A 17,017-nucleotide genomic window follows, 5' to 3' on the forward strand; every position below is an offset into this window, starting at 1 on the left:
ATACAAACCGCGAGAAATGGGTCTTCTAAACCTTTTTCTATACTAAAAGACAATTTCTGGAGTTGGTCAGTGGCAAATTGACGACAAAATTCATAGCCATTCTGAAACATAGAAACGGGCAATATGATTAGAATGTGAACCTTATTAACAAATACCAAAATTTATATGTTTCCCTTATAAACCTAAAAGGACGTTTAATTTGATACCAACATGTTTGAAAGGGTTTTTTTTCTCAAGAAATCCATTCACATTTGCAAGGACTTTAACTTATCAAATGATTTACTTTGTGAATACTGTTCGTGGTAAATAATATCAAATTTGTTCTTTTTTCATAAAGTATATGACCCGAGGACATAAAATATTAGTAAAACAACTTATATCTTTACCTGTACAATGTTCATAAGTAGTGAGATACCCTCTTCCTCATTAGATTCCACTTTGTTAGCAGTAAGTGATTTTAGGGCCTTGGACCATTCTACGATGAATATAGAGTTGAATTCTTCAGATATCCGGGTTGGGGTATAGTTATCTGTATACAATACACTGGGTCCACCATCTAATTCTCGACTAGCAGTTTTACTCAGCCTACATGAAATATGACAAAATATCATCAATAAATTGTTGATGATTACTTGGAAAAATAAATACATGTGTAAATCACAACTAGTATACCACGACCAACACAAGGCCGTACGGTGACCTATAATTGTTAATGTTTGTGTAATTTTGGTCTTTTATAGATAGTTGTCTCATTGGCAATCATACCACATCTTCTTTTTTATACAATCAATCTTATAATAAGGAATATGCTTATAAGTTCCATACCAACAGTGTACCATTCGTGAGTGAAATTGAGAAAAACAAATCCGAAGAAAACTAAAAGTTTCTGAAATAGTAAGATTTTGTCTAATGCTTAGTTTGTTTCTGTGTGTGTGTTACATTTTAATAGTGTGTCGTCATTCTCCTTTAATATTTAATGCGTTTCCCTCGGTTTTGGTTTGTGACCCGGATTTGTTTTTTCTATCGACTTATGAGTTTTGAACATCGGTATACTACTGTTGCCTTTATTAGGGCATTTATAAAAAATATATAGTGTGATAATAACAAACCTGTTTCTTAAGTCATCTATAACTTTGTTACATTCGTTCACTTCTGTCTGTAGTTTACTAACAATATCATTCTGTAACGATATTCTACTGTTGGATTCCTGGTACATTGGCTGAGGGTAGTATATTACACCGTTGATTCTTATTGGAGTGTTTGGCACCTCTCTGGTCGATGGTGTTCGTTCTAGGTCTTTACTTCTTGGACTAAAATATTCCGGTCTAGATCGAGGGCTTAAAGAATCGGAAACGTCTTGATATGTTTTTTGCTGCGGTCCTTTCTACAGAAAAGAGTGTACGGATTAGCCTCCTTATGCAAATGCATAACATGTCTTTCCGTTAATATTGAAATGCTTTTTAAAACATAGAATAGTTGATTTTTTTAACATTGCCATACTAGCGGGAGGTTTGGCTAGCCATATAAACCGACCGATTTTTCATTAAAATCTGCTGTACCAAGTTACAAATGGGCAATTTGTTTTAAATAGTTCGTTTTTATATATGTTGGCGATTGTCTTTGTAGCAGTTTAGTTTTTTTGCTGTTTCGTTGTTTTTTCCTCGCGATCGTGTTTTGTTTGTGACCTGTTTTTTTCTCTCTTAAAGTTAAATCGATGTATCACTTTTGAACAATGTTATACTACTGTTGTGCATATGTTTTTTTCCTTAAAGTTTATGTTTTTCCCTTGCGATCATGTTTTGTTGGTGACCCTTTTTTTTCTCTTAAAATTAAATCGATGTATGACTATTGAACAGTATTATACTACTGTTGCGTATATGTACCGTCAATTTTATGTAATGGTCCTTCACATCGTGTAAAAATCTACACTCTTCAATAGCTGTGTGTTGTATCTGCATTCTGTACTTAATGTACGATTCATTCAAAAGCCTGTACAATATACTGTCAGGGTAACCAGTGGAGTATTCTGTAAGATCATTATCTTTACGGAGTCTCCGTCTGTCCACCAGATACTTATACTATAATGCGATAAATAACAAAATTGTATGTCAGCTCAGAACTTCAAAGCACATGTTTAAATGTTGGAAATGAGGTTATTTTCATTAACTTTTTAAATCAACTGATAACAGCTTAACTCTTGCATGTTATTTTTTAAAAACTTTGATGATACAATAATTACAAAATATCTCTTCAACATTAGGCAGCACTCGCACCTGCAAAGTGGAAAGGGGTTGATATAAGTTGCAATAAATTGTTTCCCAATCCACTAAAAGTTAATATGTTTAAACTAACAACAAGTGTGTCAATGTAATGTGGTTGCTGAAATGATTACTTGTTAGACATATTTAAGAGGAATAAACATAGTTTTATATGACACAAAAGCATTATAACAGGCGAATACAGGTTGGATCATTGTTGTTTTGCCTGATCTGTTTCATCGGTTTTAATAACGTTTTTTCAATACTTAAAGATTCCGATTGCAATGCATTTTTGCGTATCTATCTGTTTGCATCAATGTGACAAGCGTACATGTTAACCTTAATCGTATAAACTACTCTGTTTAGACTCTGTATTTTTTTATGCCTTAACAAGAACCTTAAACGTGTTTATTTTGACCTTTTCAACTTTTTACGTTGACTACAACATGTATATTAAGTTATTGCAGAATCTCATGTCAAGCTTATAAAGTAAATTGACTTAGGAGTAGATAATGTCACAGAATTTCAATCCCAACATGAGTTCCTGCGTATTAGTATAATTAATCACGGACAACGAATCCTTGGCAAAATATAATGCCTGGGCAAATTTTATGGATATGTGTCAAAATGTTCATCAGTACAATTTTGAATATTTATTGAATCATAGAAAAATAGGGTTGAACAGGGTTTGCACCTAATGGTATGCTAAAAATTAACAATCCATATAAAATCGAATGACTAATGTTTTGTTTTATTTCTTCAAACCTTGAGAACAACTTTTAAACAATTATAGTCCATATGCTTACAATTCATGTGTCAACAAATAGATGCATGTAACATATTGTAATTGCTCATTTTCATAAGTTTTCAGAAGATTTTCATCTATTGATATATATATATATATATATATTGTAAAGTTTTATGAATATTCTAAATTAATTAGCATATGTTAAAATACTAAAATAGTACATGCAAAATATCAAATCATAAAAATACAAATTGTTCAGTGTCTGAGAAAACTTGTAAGATTTCCACAGCTACTTTTGCTCAAAGGGTGCAATTTGGGTACTGTTACATTAATCATAATACCATTGTTGGATCTCTAACAGATAGTTCTTGGTCCATCCTCAGAAGATCGTAATACTCTTTAACAGCATTTTCGAACATCCTGGTATCAACTGGGTAACGTAAAACTTGTTCTATACCTGGTTGAGATCTACAACCATGCGGTATCCGAATTGACGCCATTGTTAGTATTTAATTAATGCCTGTATCTATTTAATCTGCCTAAAGATAAAATTGATGGTTATATACTATTTTGAATAGTTAACAGTTTTAGCTATTTTTGTAAAATCCATAGAAAACTACTCTAAAATAGACTTCTACGTATAATATTTTGACTAAGATTTTGAAGAATTGATTGTTTATAGAAAACACGTTACTCTTATTTAATAGCACTGAAATATTTGAATGTGTACATGTTAACAGCAGCATTTATAAATGTAATGTTCTTGGTTACTTATTATCTTATTCGTGAATACTTTCCTACCTTAAATCAAGTTAAATCTATCTGTTCAAGGCCTATCAATTTTCGTATGAAATGTATTGAACCGGTTAAAAATATAATGACGTGAGTAAAACACATATACAATTAAAATATTTGTATTTAAAAGTTAAATAAGTAATAAAAAACAAAAATAAAAATAAACGATAATATGTACACGTATTGTTTGACAGAAAAAAATTTAAGATGAGAGGTTGTGATTGTTTCAAAGTTAAAAAGTAGACGTGTTATTTCATAAGCTTACGCAACTGTATATGATGGTAAATGGTTAGTAGAAAGCATTAGTAAAATAACTCTTTAACAATTTTACTTGTGTATGAACTTCTTCTTACAGGAATAACCGTAATCTTCTTCTGGTTATGTCCCAGATTCATTTAGTTGTTCACAAGGTTAGACATACTGATTAAAAGCTTTTTGAAACTCAATATTCATATTGTTTTAACTATTTTATTCAAAATATACATGCAAAACATGTTTTCAAACTTAAATAAGAATCAAAGCAAAAAAAAATTAGTGTCCGCTGTGATCCAGCTATATTTGTTTGCTAGGTTGACAGTTTTTCTATTTCCGTATTATTTTACCAACTTATGTAAAACATTTCTAAACAACCATAAGAATTTTGGATTGTAAAAGTGTATTTTTAAAGTCATGGATATGTTCCACTTGTATCACATGTTTTGGAAATTATTCCAGAACGAGATTTCAACGAGACTGAAATGTCTAAATTTGTTTTCAGACATCATTTTTATCAGATACAAAAATGAAATAGAAACAATCTTACTTCATCAATCTTATTATCCATGTTTCAAATCATTTGGATCCAGCGATTTTCAGGTACAGAAACAGTCAGTCAGATATTTGTTTAACTCATTTTCAATATTTCTTCTTTTTATAAGCTTCCGTTACGCATCTATATAGAGACAAACATCAAAGAAAATTGCATTGGAAATTAGTTTCATGAAATGGCTTTAATTTGGAATTATATATAAAAAAACATATATATATAGATAATAATCTGGATAACACATAGAATGCATTGTCTGAATAAAAAAAACCCGGATCGATCTCATTGATCCATGCAGAATGGCTGTATTAAAAACGGATAATCTAATATGACGTGCTTCTTTCGCTTTGTAAACAACACTGTTTATATCTATACTAAGCGCAGACTCACAAGTATACATAAAAATGGGTGTTACAATATACCTCCCACGTAAATTCACATATATTGGAACCTATTTTATAAACGCTATGCCGATTTTATTATTTTCAAATTGCAATTGAAAAAGACTATATACATTTGAATGCATATGAAAAAGATTTTTTGCACAAGAGTTCAGAGAAGTAGGCAAAATCAAAATAAACTTAATTCCGAAAAGTCCATTAATGCTTTTGGCGCATTTATCTCATTTCAAAAACAAATGAAAACGCTAAAACTGCAGGTTTTTCTGTTACGCAAACCATCGAGTTCGTAAAATATTACATTAAAATGGACTTTTTTTTATTCAGCTTTTGTTTTATTCGCATATTTACTGATTTCTGCAAGCCAACACGGCGGCACCTTAGTAACGAAATGTCTTAACTTTGGATTTGACGGTAGCTTACTAGAAATACATGTAAAACAAAGATGGCAAATGTTGGGCCAGATCATTAAAACATTTAGCAATTTTTCTATCGGTCATTAACGAAATAATTCATGCAAGCAACAACTTTATCATTATATGCTGATAATTTGTCATTACATGCTGATTCTATGTCAATATATTCTTATACTTTGTCATTTTATTCTGATACTATGTCTTTATATCCTGATACTTTGTCATTATATGCTGATACTTTGTCATTATATGCTGAGTATTTGTCAGTGTATGCTGAGTATTTGTCATAATATGTTGATACTTTGTCATGTTAATATTATATGCTTGTCATTATATGCTGATACTTTGTCATAATATGCTAATAATTTATCATTATATGCTGATACTTTGTCATAATATGCTAATAATTTATCATTATATGCTGATACTTTGTCATAATATGCTAATAATTTGTCATTATATGCTGAGTATTTGTCATAATATGTTGATACATGTACTTTGTCATGTTAATATTATATGTTTGTCATTATATGCTGATACTTTATCATTATATGCTGATACTTTATCATTATATGCTGATACTTTATCATTGTATTCTGAAACTTTATCATTGTATTCTGAAACTTTATCATTGTATTCTGATACTTTATCATTGTATTCTGATACTTTATCATTGTATTCAGAAACTTTATCATTGTATTCTGATACTTTATCATTGTATTCTAAAACTTTATCATTGTATTCTGATACTTTATCATTGTATTCTGAAACTTTATCATTGTATTCTGATACTTTATCATTGTATTCTGAAACTTTATCATTGTATTCTGATACTTTATCATTGTATTCTGATACTTTATCATTGTATTCTGAAACTTTATCATTGTATTCTGATACTTTATCATTGTATTCTGAAACTTTATCATTGTATTCTGAAACTTGATCATTGTATTCTGATTCTTTATCATTGTATTCTGAAACTTTATCAATGTATTCTGAAACTTTATCATTGTATTCTGATACTTATATCATTGTATTCTGATACTTTATCATTGTATTCTGATACTTTATTATTGTATTCTGATACTTTATCATTGTATTCTGATACTTTGTTTTTTGATACTCGATTGTGCTGATATTTTGTCATTCAGAAAATAATAATTAATGGATGGTATTGATGGCTTTTAAGTAGACTGGTAATGTTTATAAACAACAAATCTGAGATACATTGTTGTTACGGCCAGAAATCGCCTTTAAATTGTAGCCAACAAAAGACACAAATCAATAGTAAAATTTAACAATATTTATTATACACAAGTTTACAAGAAGTATTTTACAAATATAAATGTTAACTTAACTGTCAAAATATGAGTCCACTCTTTTATCTGTATCCGGAAATCTTTCGGAATCCAATCTGAATATTATGTTCACTACTAAGGTCACAATCTAGTATGATGTTGTTTGTAGAATAAAAGTGTCAATCCAAATGCTGTGAATACTAATGTCTATCAATGTCTATGTCCAAGTTTAATTATGAGAGTTTAACTTTAGTGTCTGTATATATATAGTTGTGACGGATTATTCTAGAACACGCTAGAACGGAACATTGTGGAAAATCCTGGAAAGTTACAACGGAAGTTTCTGGAATAACGTAGAAGTTTAAATTACGCATCTTTTATAAGGATTATTCTAGAAAGTTCTAATCATTCTGTGATTGTTCCAGTGATTCCTAAACTGCACAGTTATAAGATTATTTGGTAAACAACTATCAGGCCATACAACACAAATTAGGCCAACATAAATAAACATAATAATTACCATATCATAACACCTCCCCCCTTAAAAGAAGTTTTAGTGTAACAAAAACTTATCATGAATAATATGAACAAAAATACATAATATATACAAAGTGATTTAATAAGCTCTAGATAAAGCATCAGCTATTACATTATCTTTACCCTTAATATGTTTTACAATTACATCATATTCCTGTAACAATAAACTCCACCTAGTCAACCTCTGATTCTTGTTTCTCATTTTATGCATGAAGGTGAGAGGATTATGATCAGTATAAACAAGAATAGGATATACAGTGGGATTCAAATATACATCAAAATGTTGAAGTGCTGACAACATTGCAAAACACTCTTTTTCAATAGTTGAATAATTTTTCTGATGTTTATCTAATTTCTTAGAAAAATATGATATAGGTTTTTCAACATTATCATCTGTCTCTTGATATAAAACAGCTCCTATTCCTACATCGCTTGCATCAACGGCAAGTTTAAATTGTTTTTCAAAGTCTGGAGTAATCAGAACTGGACTATTAATTAAAAGTGATTTGCTATTTTCAAAAGCTTTTTGACAATTTTCGCTCCAGATAAATTTAGAATCTTTCCGTAAAAGATGAGTCAATGGTTGAACAACAGTAGCAAAATTTGAACAAAATTTTCTGTAAAATCCAATCATGCCTAAATATCTCATAAGTTGTTTTCTATTTGTAGGAGGTGGAAATTTGGAAATAGCTTCCACTTTTGCCATTATAGGTTTTACTTGACCTTGGCCAACTGTATGCCCTAAATAATCAACAGTGGCCTGACAAAATTCACTTTTACCAAGATTAACAGTCAAATTTGATTTTGACAATCTATCAAAAGTATCATACAAATGTGTTAAATGCTGTTCCCAGCTATCACTACATACAATTAGATCATCAATATAAGCATAACAACAGTCTAAATCTTTTATAACATTATTGATCATTCTTTGAAATGTAGCTGGTGCACTTTTCATGCCAAACGGCATTACAGTATATTGAAATAAGCCATCTGGTGTAACAAAAGCTGATATTTCACGAGCTCTCTGTGTCAATGGAACTTGCCAATAACCTTTCAATAAATCAAATTTGCTCACAAATTTTGCTTGACCAATATTGTCAATACAATCGTCTATCCTTGGAATCGGATAGGAATCAGATTTTGAGACTAAATTTACTTTTCTGAAATCAGTCACGAAACGAAAGGTTTTATCTGGTTTTGGCACAAGGAGACAAGGAGAGCTCCATTCACTGTTACTCGGCTCAATAATATCATTGTCAAGCATATATTTAATTTCTTTTCTCATAACTTCAAGTTTGAGTGGATTGAGCCTGTAAGGATGTTGCTTAATTGGAGAAGCATCTCCTACATCAACATCATGACAAACAGCAGTGGTTTTGTTTGGCACATCTGGAAAAAGATTTTTAAAAGAAAATACCAAAGTTTTTATTTCTTCTCTACGATCAAAAGACAGATGTGCAAGTTTTGAATCTAAATTTGACAAAATTTCTGAATTTTTCAATCTAACTGTCTCTTCCATAGTTTTACAACTAAAAGTTGGTTCAATTACATCTGGTTTGTCATGATTGTTTTTACATTTAACCATGCCTAAAGTGGCAACTGGTTTACTCTCACATTCATGAGTACGCTCAAAATATGGTTTTAACATATTAATATGACACACTCTATTTTGTTTGCGCCGACCTGGAGTTTTTACAATATAATTCAAATCATTAATTTTACTCTCTAATGTATAAGGACCACAATATTTAGCCTGTAAAGGATGTCCAGGGACTGGCAGAAATACAAGTACCTTATCACCAGGCTCAAAAACTCTGTCCCTGGCATCTTTATCATACCATATTTTCATCTTGTTCTGTACATTTTTTAAGTTTTTCTGAGCAATTTGACAAGCAGTATACAATTTTTCTTTAAATCTTGATACATAGTCTAAAAGATTCAAGTCAGTATTTTCAGTAAGCCACTTTTCCTTAATCAATTTTAACGGTCCCCTTACAGTATGACCAAATACCAACTCAAAGGGACTAAATCCAAGGGATTCTTGAACAGCCTCTCGGACTGCAAAAAGTAGAAAGTGAACTCCATCATCCCAGTCTCTGTCAAATTGAAGACAAAAAGTTCTAATCATGTTCTTCAATGTTTGATGAAAACGTTCTAAGGCACCTTGAGATTCTGGATGATAAGCACTTGATCTGTACTGAGCAATCCCTAACTGGTATACGACTTGCTGAAATAAACCTGACATGAAATTTGATCCCTGGTCGGACTGTAAAGACTTAGGAAGTCCTACTAATGTGAAAAATTTGATCAAAGCTTTGACGATAGTAGGTGTCTTGATATTTCTGAGCGGAATAGCTTCAGGAAAGCGGGTAGATGTACACATGATTGTCAATAAATATGCATTTCCAGTCTTGGTCTTTGGTAAAGGTCCAACACAGTCTATTAGAACTCTGCTGAAAGGTTCGTCAAAGGCTGGAATAGGCAGAAGTGGTGCTGGTGGTATTTTCTGGTTAGGTTTACCAACAACCTGGCATATATGACATGATTTGCAGTATTCTGCAACATCATTTCTAAGTTTAGGCCAGTAGAAATGCTGCAAGATCTTAAGGCAAGTCTTCCTGATACCTAAGTGGCCAGCCAAGGGGGTGTCATGGGCAAGACCAATAATTTCTTGCCTATAAACTTTAGGCACCACCACTTGGTACACCACTCTCCATTCCTCCTCTGGGGTAGCATCAGGAGGCCTCCACTTCCTCATTAAAATGCCGTCCTGATGGTAATAGCAGTTGGCCACTTTGTCTGCTTCGTCCTGTGGTTGAGCTCTCAGGCTGAGCTGGAGAACCTCAGGGTCTTTATGTTGTTCTTCAGATAAATTCTTTCTGTCTAATGAATGGCTGTTAACGTCTGGCCATGGCATAATAACATTCTTGTTAACACTAGGTGGTTTTATAATGGCCTTTTCTGAGTTACCAGGATCTTCAATATCAGCTATAAAAGTGTCAGAAAGGTCCATGTAATCAAATTTGTCTTCTTTCAAATTATCATCTTGTTGTTTTCTAGCCATCGCCCTAGTAACAACACAAGCTGGATACAATTCAGCATCATCTTCAGGTGATTTGACATCCACCACCGGTTCACTGGTAACAATTGGTTCAGCAACCACTTTGTTCCTAGCTAGATCATTTCCTAGCAATAATGTAACACCCTCAACAGGGAGATTAGGACGAACACCTACAACAACTGGTCCAGTTACCAAATCTGACTTCAGATAAATTCGATGGAGAGGAACATCTATACAACCCAACTCTACACCTTGTAACAAAACGGAGGCACCAACAGAAGTCTTCTCGGACAAAGGCAACACACCTTCTAACAATAAAGACTGAGAAGCTCCAGTGTCCCGTAAAATCTTAATAGGCTGAAGAGTGGTATCATCAACAATAGCAACAAACCCATCAGACATAAAGGGTTTGTATTCCTCCATATAATCACAAAAACTGGACTTAAAAGCCTGACGCGCAGGGCATTCCAATGTACTGGTAATATAAGGTGTCGTACAAGCACTGGTCTTCGGCTTAATATCTCGTTCATTCTTCTTCTGGAGTCTAAAACAATCAGCCATCAGGTGACCAATCTTCTTACAATAAGCACAAGTCAGTGACTTCTTCTCAAACGTATCAAATTTTGAACTAGACATATTATAACTGGACTGACTCTTATTATGTGGAACAGGCTTACTATCAGTATGCTCAGTGCTTTGATTTTTGTAATTTCCACTGGAAGTATTAACATTTTGACCCTTGAAACTTCTTTTATGTGAAAGTGTATAATTATCTGAAATAACAGCTGCTTCATGTATTGACTCAACAGTTTTGTCGTCTAAATGTGTTTTTAAGTCTAAATGAACACATTGTTTGAACTCTTCTAATAACATCAGTTGTCTTAGGTTATTAAAATCGTTACCTGTTTTCTTTGACGTAAGCCATTTATCAAATAGATCTTCTTTTTCCCGAGCAAATTCCACATATGTTTGTGAATCAAACTTTTTATAAGATCTAAATTTCTGTCTATATGCTTCTGGTACTAGCTCATAGGCTTTCAAAACTTCCTGTTTCACCGTGTCATAATTAGAACTTTTTTCTGATGGAAGTGCAGCGTATATTTCAGCGGCCTTACCCTCAAAAACACTTTGCAGCATGGTAGTCCAATACGGCATTGGCCATTTCAAATTATTAGCAATTTTCTCAAACTGTGGGAAATATTTATCGACTGTTTTTTCACAAAATTTTGGAACCAAACGTATATTTTTTGCTGCATCAAAATAATCTGATTTTGACTGGACTTTAGTGTTGCTTTCTTCTTTGACCATTTCAATTTTCAGTTTTTCCATCTCTAGCCGTTCCCTCATTTCAAGTTCTGCCTGTTTTAATTTGAATTCATCTTGTTTTTCCTTGGTTTTCTCCATCTCTAACCTTTCCTTCATTTCCAATTCTGCTTGCAATTGTTTTAATTTAAACTCATGTTCTAATTCAAGCTGCTTTAATTTAAAGGCGTCGACATTTTCGACCTTAAGATCAAGAGCCTCTTCACCTAAAATTTCTGATTCAACTAATTTGTCAATAACCAAATTTTTTATAATTTGTTTTCTCATAGATACTTTAAAAACTAATTTCAATTGTTTAGCAAGCAACACTAATTCCTCTTTCTTTAAATTATCAAAACTCTCCAGGTCTGGCGTTTTCAAAAATTTACCAGCATCAAATGCCATTTTGTAGAATTTTGTTGGCTAGTAATAATAAAAATACTAAACAAATTTTGAATAAAATATTTTTAAGATCCCGGACGAGCCCCCAATTTCTGTTACGGCCAGAAATCGCCTTTAAATTGTAGCCAACAAAAGACACAAATCAATAGTAAAATTTAACAATATTTATTATACACAAGTTTACAAGAAGTATTTTACAAATATAAATGTTAACTTAACTGTCAAAATATGAGTCCACTCTTTTATCTGTATCCGGAAATCTTTCGGAATCCAATCTGAATATTATGTTCACTACTAAGGTCACAATCTAGTATGATGTTGTTTGTAGAATAAAAGTGTCAATCCAAATGCTGTGAATACTAATGTCTATCAATGTCTATGTCCAAGTTTAATTATGAGAGTTTAACTTTAGTGTCTGTATATATATAGTTGTGACGGATTATTCTAGAACACGCTAGAACGGAACATTGTGGAAAATCCTGGAAAGTTACAACGGAAGTTTCTGGAATAACGTAGAAGTTTAAATTACGCATCTTTTATAAGGATTATTCTAGAAAGTTCTAATCATTCTGTGATTGTTCCAGTGATTCCTAAACTGCACAGTTATAAGATTATTTGGTAAACAACTATCAGGCCATACAACACAAATTAGGCCAACATAAATAAACATAATAATTACCATATCATAACATTGTAGTTTTAGACTGTTACTTGTCTGGTGCTGCTAATAACGGTATGCCTCTTAGATTATGATCTAAATAAGGATTAGATTACGTTCCCGAATATATATATTTTGCAAACGGGGCGAGAGGCAAAATTACCTACAATCAAAGGATAGAAAAAAATTGGAGAGACATTTGTGAAGGCGTTCTGTTTTATTTGTACAAACTGGTTTTTCATATGGAAGTTTAAGGTATAATTGGCCCATTAAATCGAAAACACTTATTCATTTATTTGGATGAAATAAATTGCAGACTTCAATTTTGGGCAATTACCTTATTTAGTCACATAACCCGAATTAGCTTATTTCCCTTGAAATGGTTGACATCTAGCTAATTACAGAATATTTTTTAAAATAATTTTCCTCAATCAAACCAATTTGCTTGATCATGGTGTTGAAGGATGTGCTTACTCCACGGCTGAAGATTGAGACAGACAAATATTTGAGCCCCTAACACAAATGATTGAGAACAATACAACATCTAATGACAAAGTATCAGCAGGTGATGTAAATTGTTGCCACCGTAGCATACCGTTGTTCAAAAAGTCCAAAACCGATAGAGAAAACAAATCCGGGTTACAAACTAACAGAGAGGGGAAAACATCAACTATAAGAGGAAAACAACGGAAACACTGAAGTGCAACAAATTCAAACGCCAACATACATATAAACTATTTTGTATAAAATTAAAATAATACTGTTATCTTGAAAAATCAGTGTTATTTTCCGATGTACATCGACAATAGAGATACACCTTCAAGACCCATTTGGAACTATCGGTATAAATGGTTATCTTAAAAGGTTGAACAGTGCAAACACACCGTTGTACATTCCCCTGTATCTCTCAGGTACGTTTTGTCACTAACAGATATCACAACGCCTACTTTGTTAGTGGCATGCTTAATCACCTTGAAGGTCGAATAAAAATATCAAGACTGACAATGATGTACAAACTGGTCAACAGGATGGTTACTGATGCTAGAGAAAACATTCTCCATCCATTAGACAGACTATCCCGTAACGGATGCAAAGAATCATCATTTTTAACAAAAGTAAGAATAGAATCAGCTACCCAAAATAGTTAAAGACACTACCAATTACCGCCTCTAGTATTTCAAGAATAATCTACATGAGACAATATAGACCATCGTCCTGGAGTTTTTAACTTCAATGTATACAGAATGTATATAAAATATTTACTTGGCATCCTTTAGGTAATTATTTTATTGATGGTCGCCGCGTAATGGTACATGGTACATGGTAGAAGAAGTGACACTCAAAGCAAACATATTTTAAAAGACCAAGTTATGTAAGAAGTTTGACGGTATTGAGAACTCAAAATTTCAACAATGGTTTGATAAACAATGATTGTTTGAAAACGGATCGTGCACTTAAATCTGAACGTGAAACATTTATGCAGTAGACAAGGTGTGTGCTTTAAATGCTATTTACGTATCTCAGTTGAAACAATATGACAGAGAATACTTTCATCATATTAACATAACACATTGTCACATAGTGTTATCTGAAGCAGTGTAACAATGATGCGAAATAAAAAGCATTAACACTAGAAAACAACTTGTAATCTTGAAAGGCCATTTGATCTTTACATCATATAAAATATCGGAACATAAAACAGTACAGTCTTTTTACGAGTGCCAGTTATTTTTCAGATAATCTTAGTGGTATTGAACCCTGTGCATTTCAGTGTTGTTGTCTATGCTGTTTTTTTTGTTTTTGCACATGCATGTTAATATCAAATGTAGGATTCCTTTTATATACTTAGGCGTATTAACCAATTATTTAAAGCAAATGAACTTGTAATTACAACACACAATTATATATCCTTATACTTGGCTTCCCTCTATTTTACAAAAACTACATTTATGTTTTCTAAATTCAGATTTAAATTGTTCTTCTAAGGTATGCATTTATTCTGAAATATATTATGTTAGCACTTAAATATCCGTATGCCGAAAATGCAACCATCAATGAAAATAGTTTATAATAGAAATAACAATTATATCTTAAGTAAAAGAGTAACTGTAGTTTCATCAAACTTCTCTAATAAATAATATTTACAATCATATACAATAAAGTTTTTGCAGTTAACTACTCAGGCATTGCGTAACCTTTATTCACCAGTGGGCCATTTTTATAAAGATATACAGCTGGCCATACTGGTAACTTCACATATTGTCCTTTTCTACAATATTCTTTATATACACCACTGTCAAATTTTGAATTTTCCTTTGGCCAATCAATCGTCATTGGCGGATCCTGAATAACCATAAGCCACAATGCTTCAATGCATCTGGAGGCATATGCTATAACCGCTGGGTTGTCTTTGTGATTTAGCTTTGACAGCACCTCTGTGTTAAATTCCTGTAAAAATTACAGATATTAATAAGAGCGAGTTATATGTATAAATATGGAATAACGAGATATGTTACAAAAACGAAAAGAGAATATATGTCTCTCCTGTCTGTAGAAACTTAGAAAAAAACACCCAATCTAATGGACTAAAACATTTCTAATTAATTCAAAGATACTGAACCATAGCCTACAGGATAGCGCATTGAAATCCAACATTACAGAAAATGTCATTGTTTTTTATAAGTCGTTCATATCGAGACGTTATAATTACAGATTGTAATTAATTTAAAACCCACTGAATCATGAACTACACACTAGGTTCTCGAAATAGGCGTCAAACTAATATGTACTGATAATAATATAAATGTCCCTGATCTATAAAAAGAAGTTCCTTTCAAAGTGACTAAACAGAAAATTGAAAATTGTTTACGACGCCGCTTCTGTCGTTGTCAATGAAAAGGCAAGACCTTCATATTTTCTACTGCGACTTTCGAGGCAGTCGGTAGAAAAATAAACGACATTATATTGTCTTACTGAAATATCTAAAGATACCATGTTTAATTCGTCAGCGTTTTTTGACGATAAAAAAATACAAGAGTAAACGTGTAATATCCTTTTGTTTTTGTAGATGATAAAAAAACTTTATTGTAAATTCATGACTCATATTGAAAGATAAAAATTGTTCACTATTCCCAGCTTCTTTCTTTTATCATTGTGACATCTTGAATCGTGCAGTTAATAACCCGTAAAGCTGCTCAAGTATATAACTTTTAGAAAATTTATAATGTGAAACACATATTAAATACACGTACCTTTATAGCATTCTTTATGGTCTCAGTGCAATCAACCTTTCTAGAATTTTTAAATTCACTGAGAACAATTTTAGGAACCTTTTTCGTGTTTTGTCCTGGTGTAGATTCTAAACTCATTGCCTAAAGGTTAGATGAAAAATCAGTAACAACTATGGTTGTCAAGACCAGTTATACTCAAAAAATGAGTTCAATGTGACATTTGTATAAGCCAGGAAAACAAAGAAAAGAATAAGAAAAGTACATCAAATTACTCAAAATAATAAGTAATATGTTTGAGGGACTAACTTTATGAAGTTGAATTAATGTATTATAAATCTGAAAAAAGTCAGTGCTTCAATTGTCGATAAAGCCAAAGTCAGTTGTCAGATTTGAGTATTCATATTTTGAAATGTGTCTTACATTTTTCCGTTAAGGTTTCAAACATCTTGAGTCGATGACACTCCCTGTGGAACGTTACCATCTGAGGGTATTATCAAGTGATATTGAGTAGTAAGTGCTTCTTAACTAATATGATTGTAATTTTTTGTTTATAAATTCAGAATTTGTTGAATAACTTTTAAAAAATCCAGCTACCTCGAGGAAGTTTGACTCTAGTTAAATTTTGCTATCTTTATACCATGTTTCGTCATATAGCGTTTCATGTATTTAGGACATGTATATTCCTGGCTCACAATTTTTTAAGTTTGAGCTTTCCTGGTGACGCACGGAATAAATACAGTGACCTTTTCATTTAACATTAACTAGCACTAGTCTAGATCGATACAAATGATGATGGACCGCCTTCACCAAAGGCTATCATGAACTCAGTTGTCAGTGCTTCTGTACAAACATGATTTGAACAAATTTCTTTTTATGTAATTCTATGTTGATACATTAGGGAATTATTAAAAACTAAGGTTCCAACTCTTTCAAGCACATTAAATAATTTTGATGCTTTAGACCATTTTAAGACCAAATCACACGTATAAATCCCTAACTTTAACACGTTTTGGTTTGGGGTTTTCTGACAAACATATATCCACAAAAGTGTATCGCACATGACAAAACTTATATAGTAGTGTTATTCTTGCAAATTTTAATTCAGT

At 32.0% G+C, this 17,017-nt stretch overlaps 1 protein-coding gene across 1 annotated transcript in view; it reads right to left on the reverse strand.

Annotated features, from left to right (window-relative positions):
• Nucleotides 1-14,154: 14,154 nt before the first annotated feature.
• LOC134695972 (uncharacterized) overlaps nt 14,155-17,017 on the reverse strand; it is a 30,080-nt gene continuing 27,217 nt past the window's right edge. The window contains exons 7-8 of the mRNA XM_063557477.1: nt 15,933-16,052; nt 14,155-15,129 (exon numbers count right to left, since the gene is read on the reverse strand). Coding sequence (XP_063413547.1) covers nt 14,857-15,129; nt 15,933-16,052 — 393 coding nt within the window. The 3' untranslated portion in view covers nt 14,155-14,856. The remainder of the gene's footprint in view (nt 15,130-15,932; nt 16,053-17,017) is intronic.

Source organism: Mytilus trossulus, chromosome 14, assembly GCF_036588685.1.
Source record: "Mytilus trossulus isolate FHL-02 chromosome 14, PNRI_Mtr1.1.1.hap1, whole genome shotgun sequence".
Taxonomy (NCBI): domain Eukaryota; kingdom Metazoa; phylum Mollusca; class Bivalvia; order Mytilida; family Mytilidae; genus Mytilus; species Mytilus trossulus.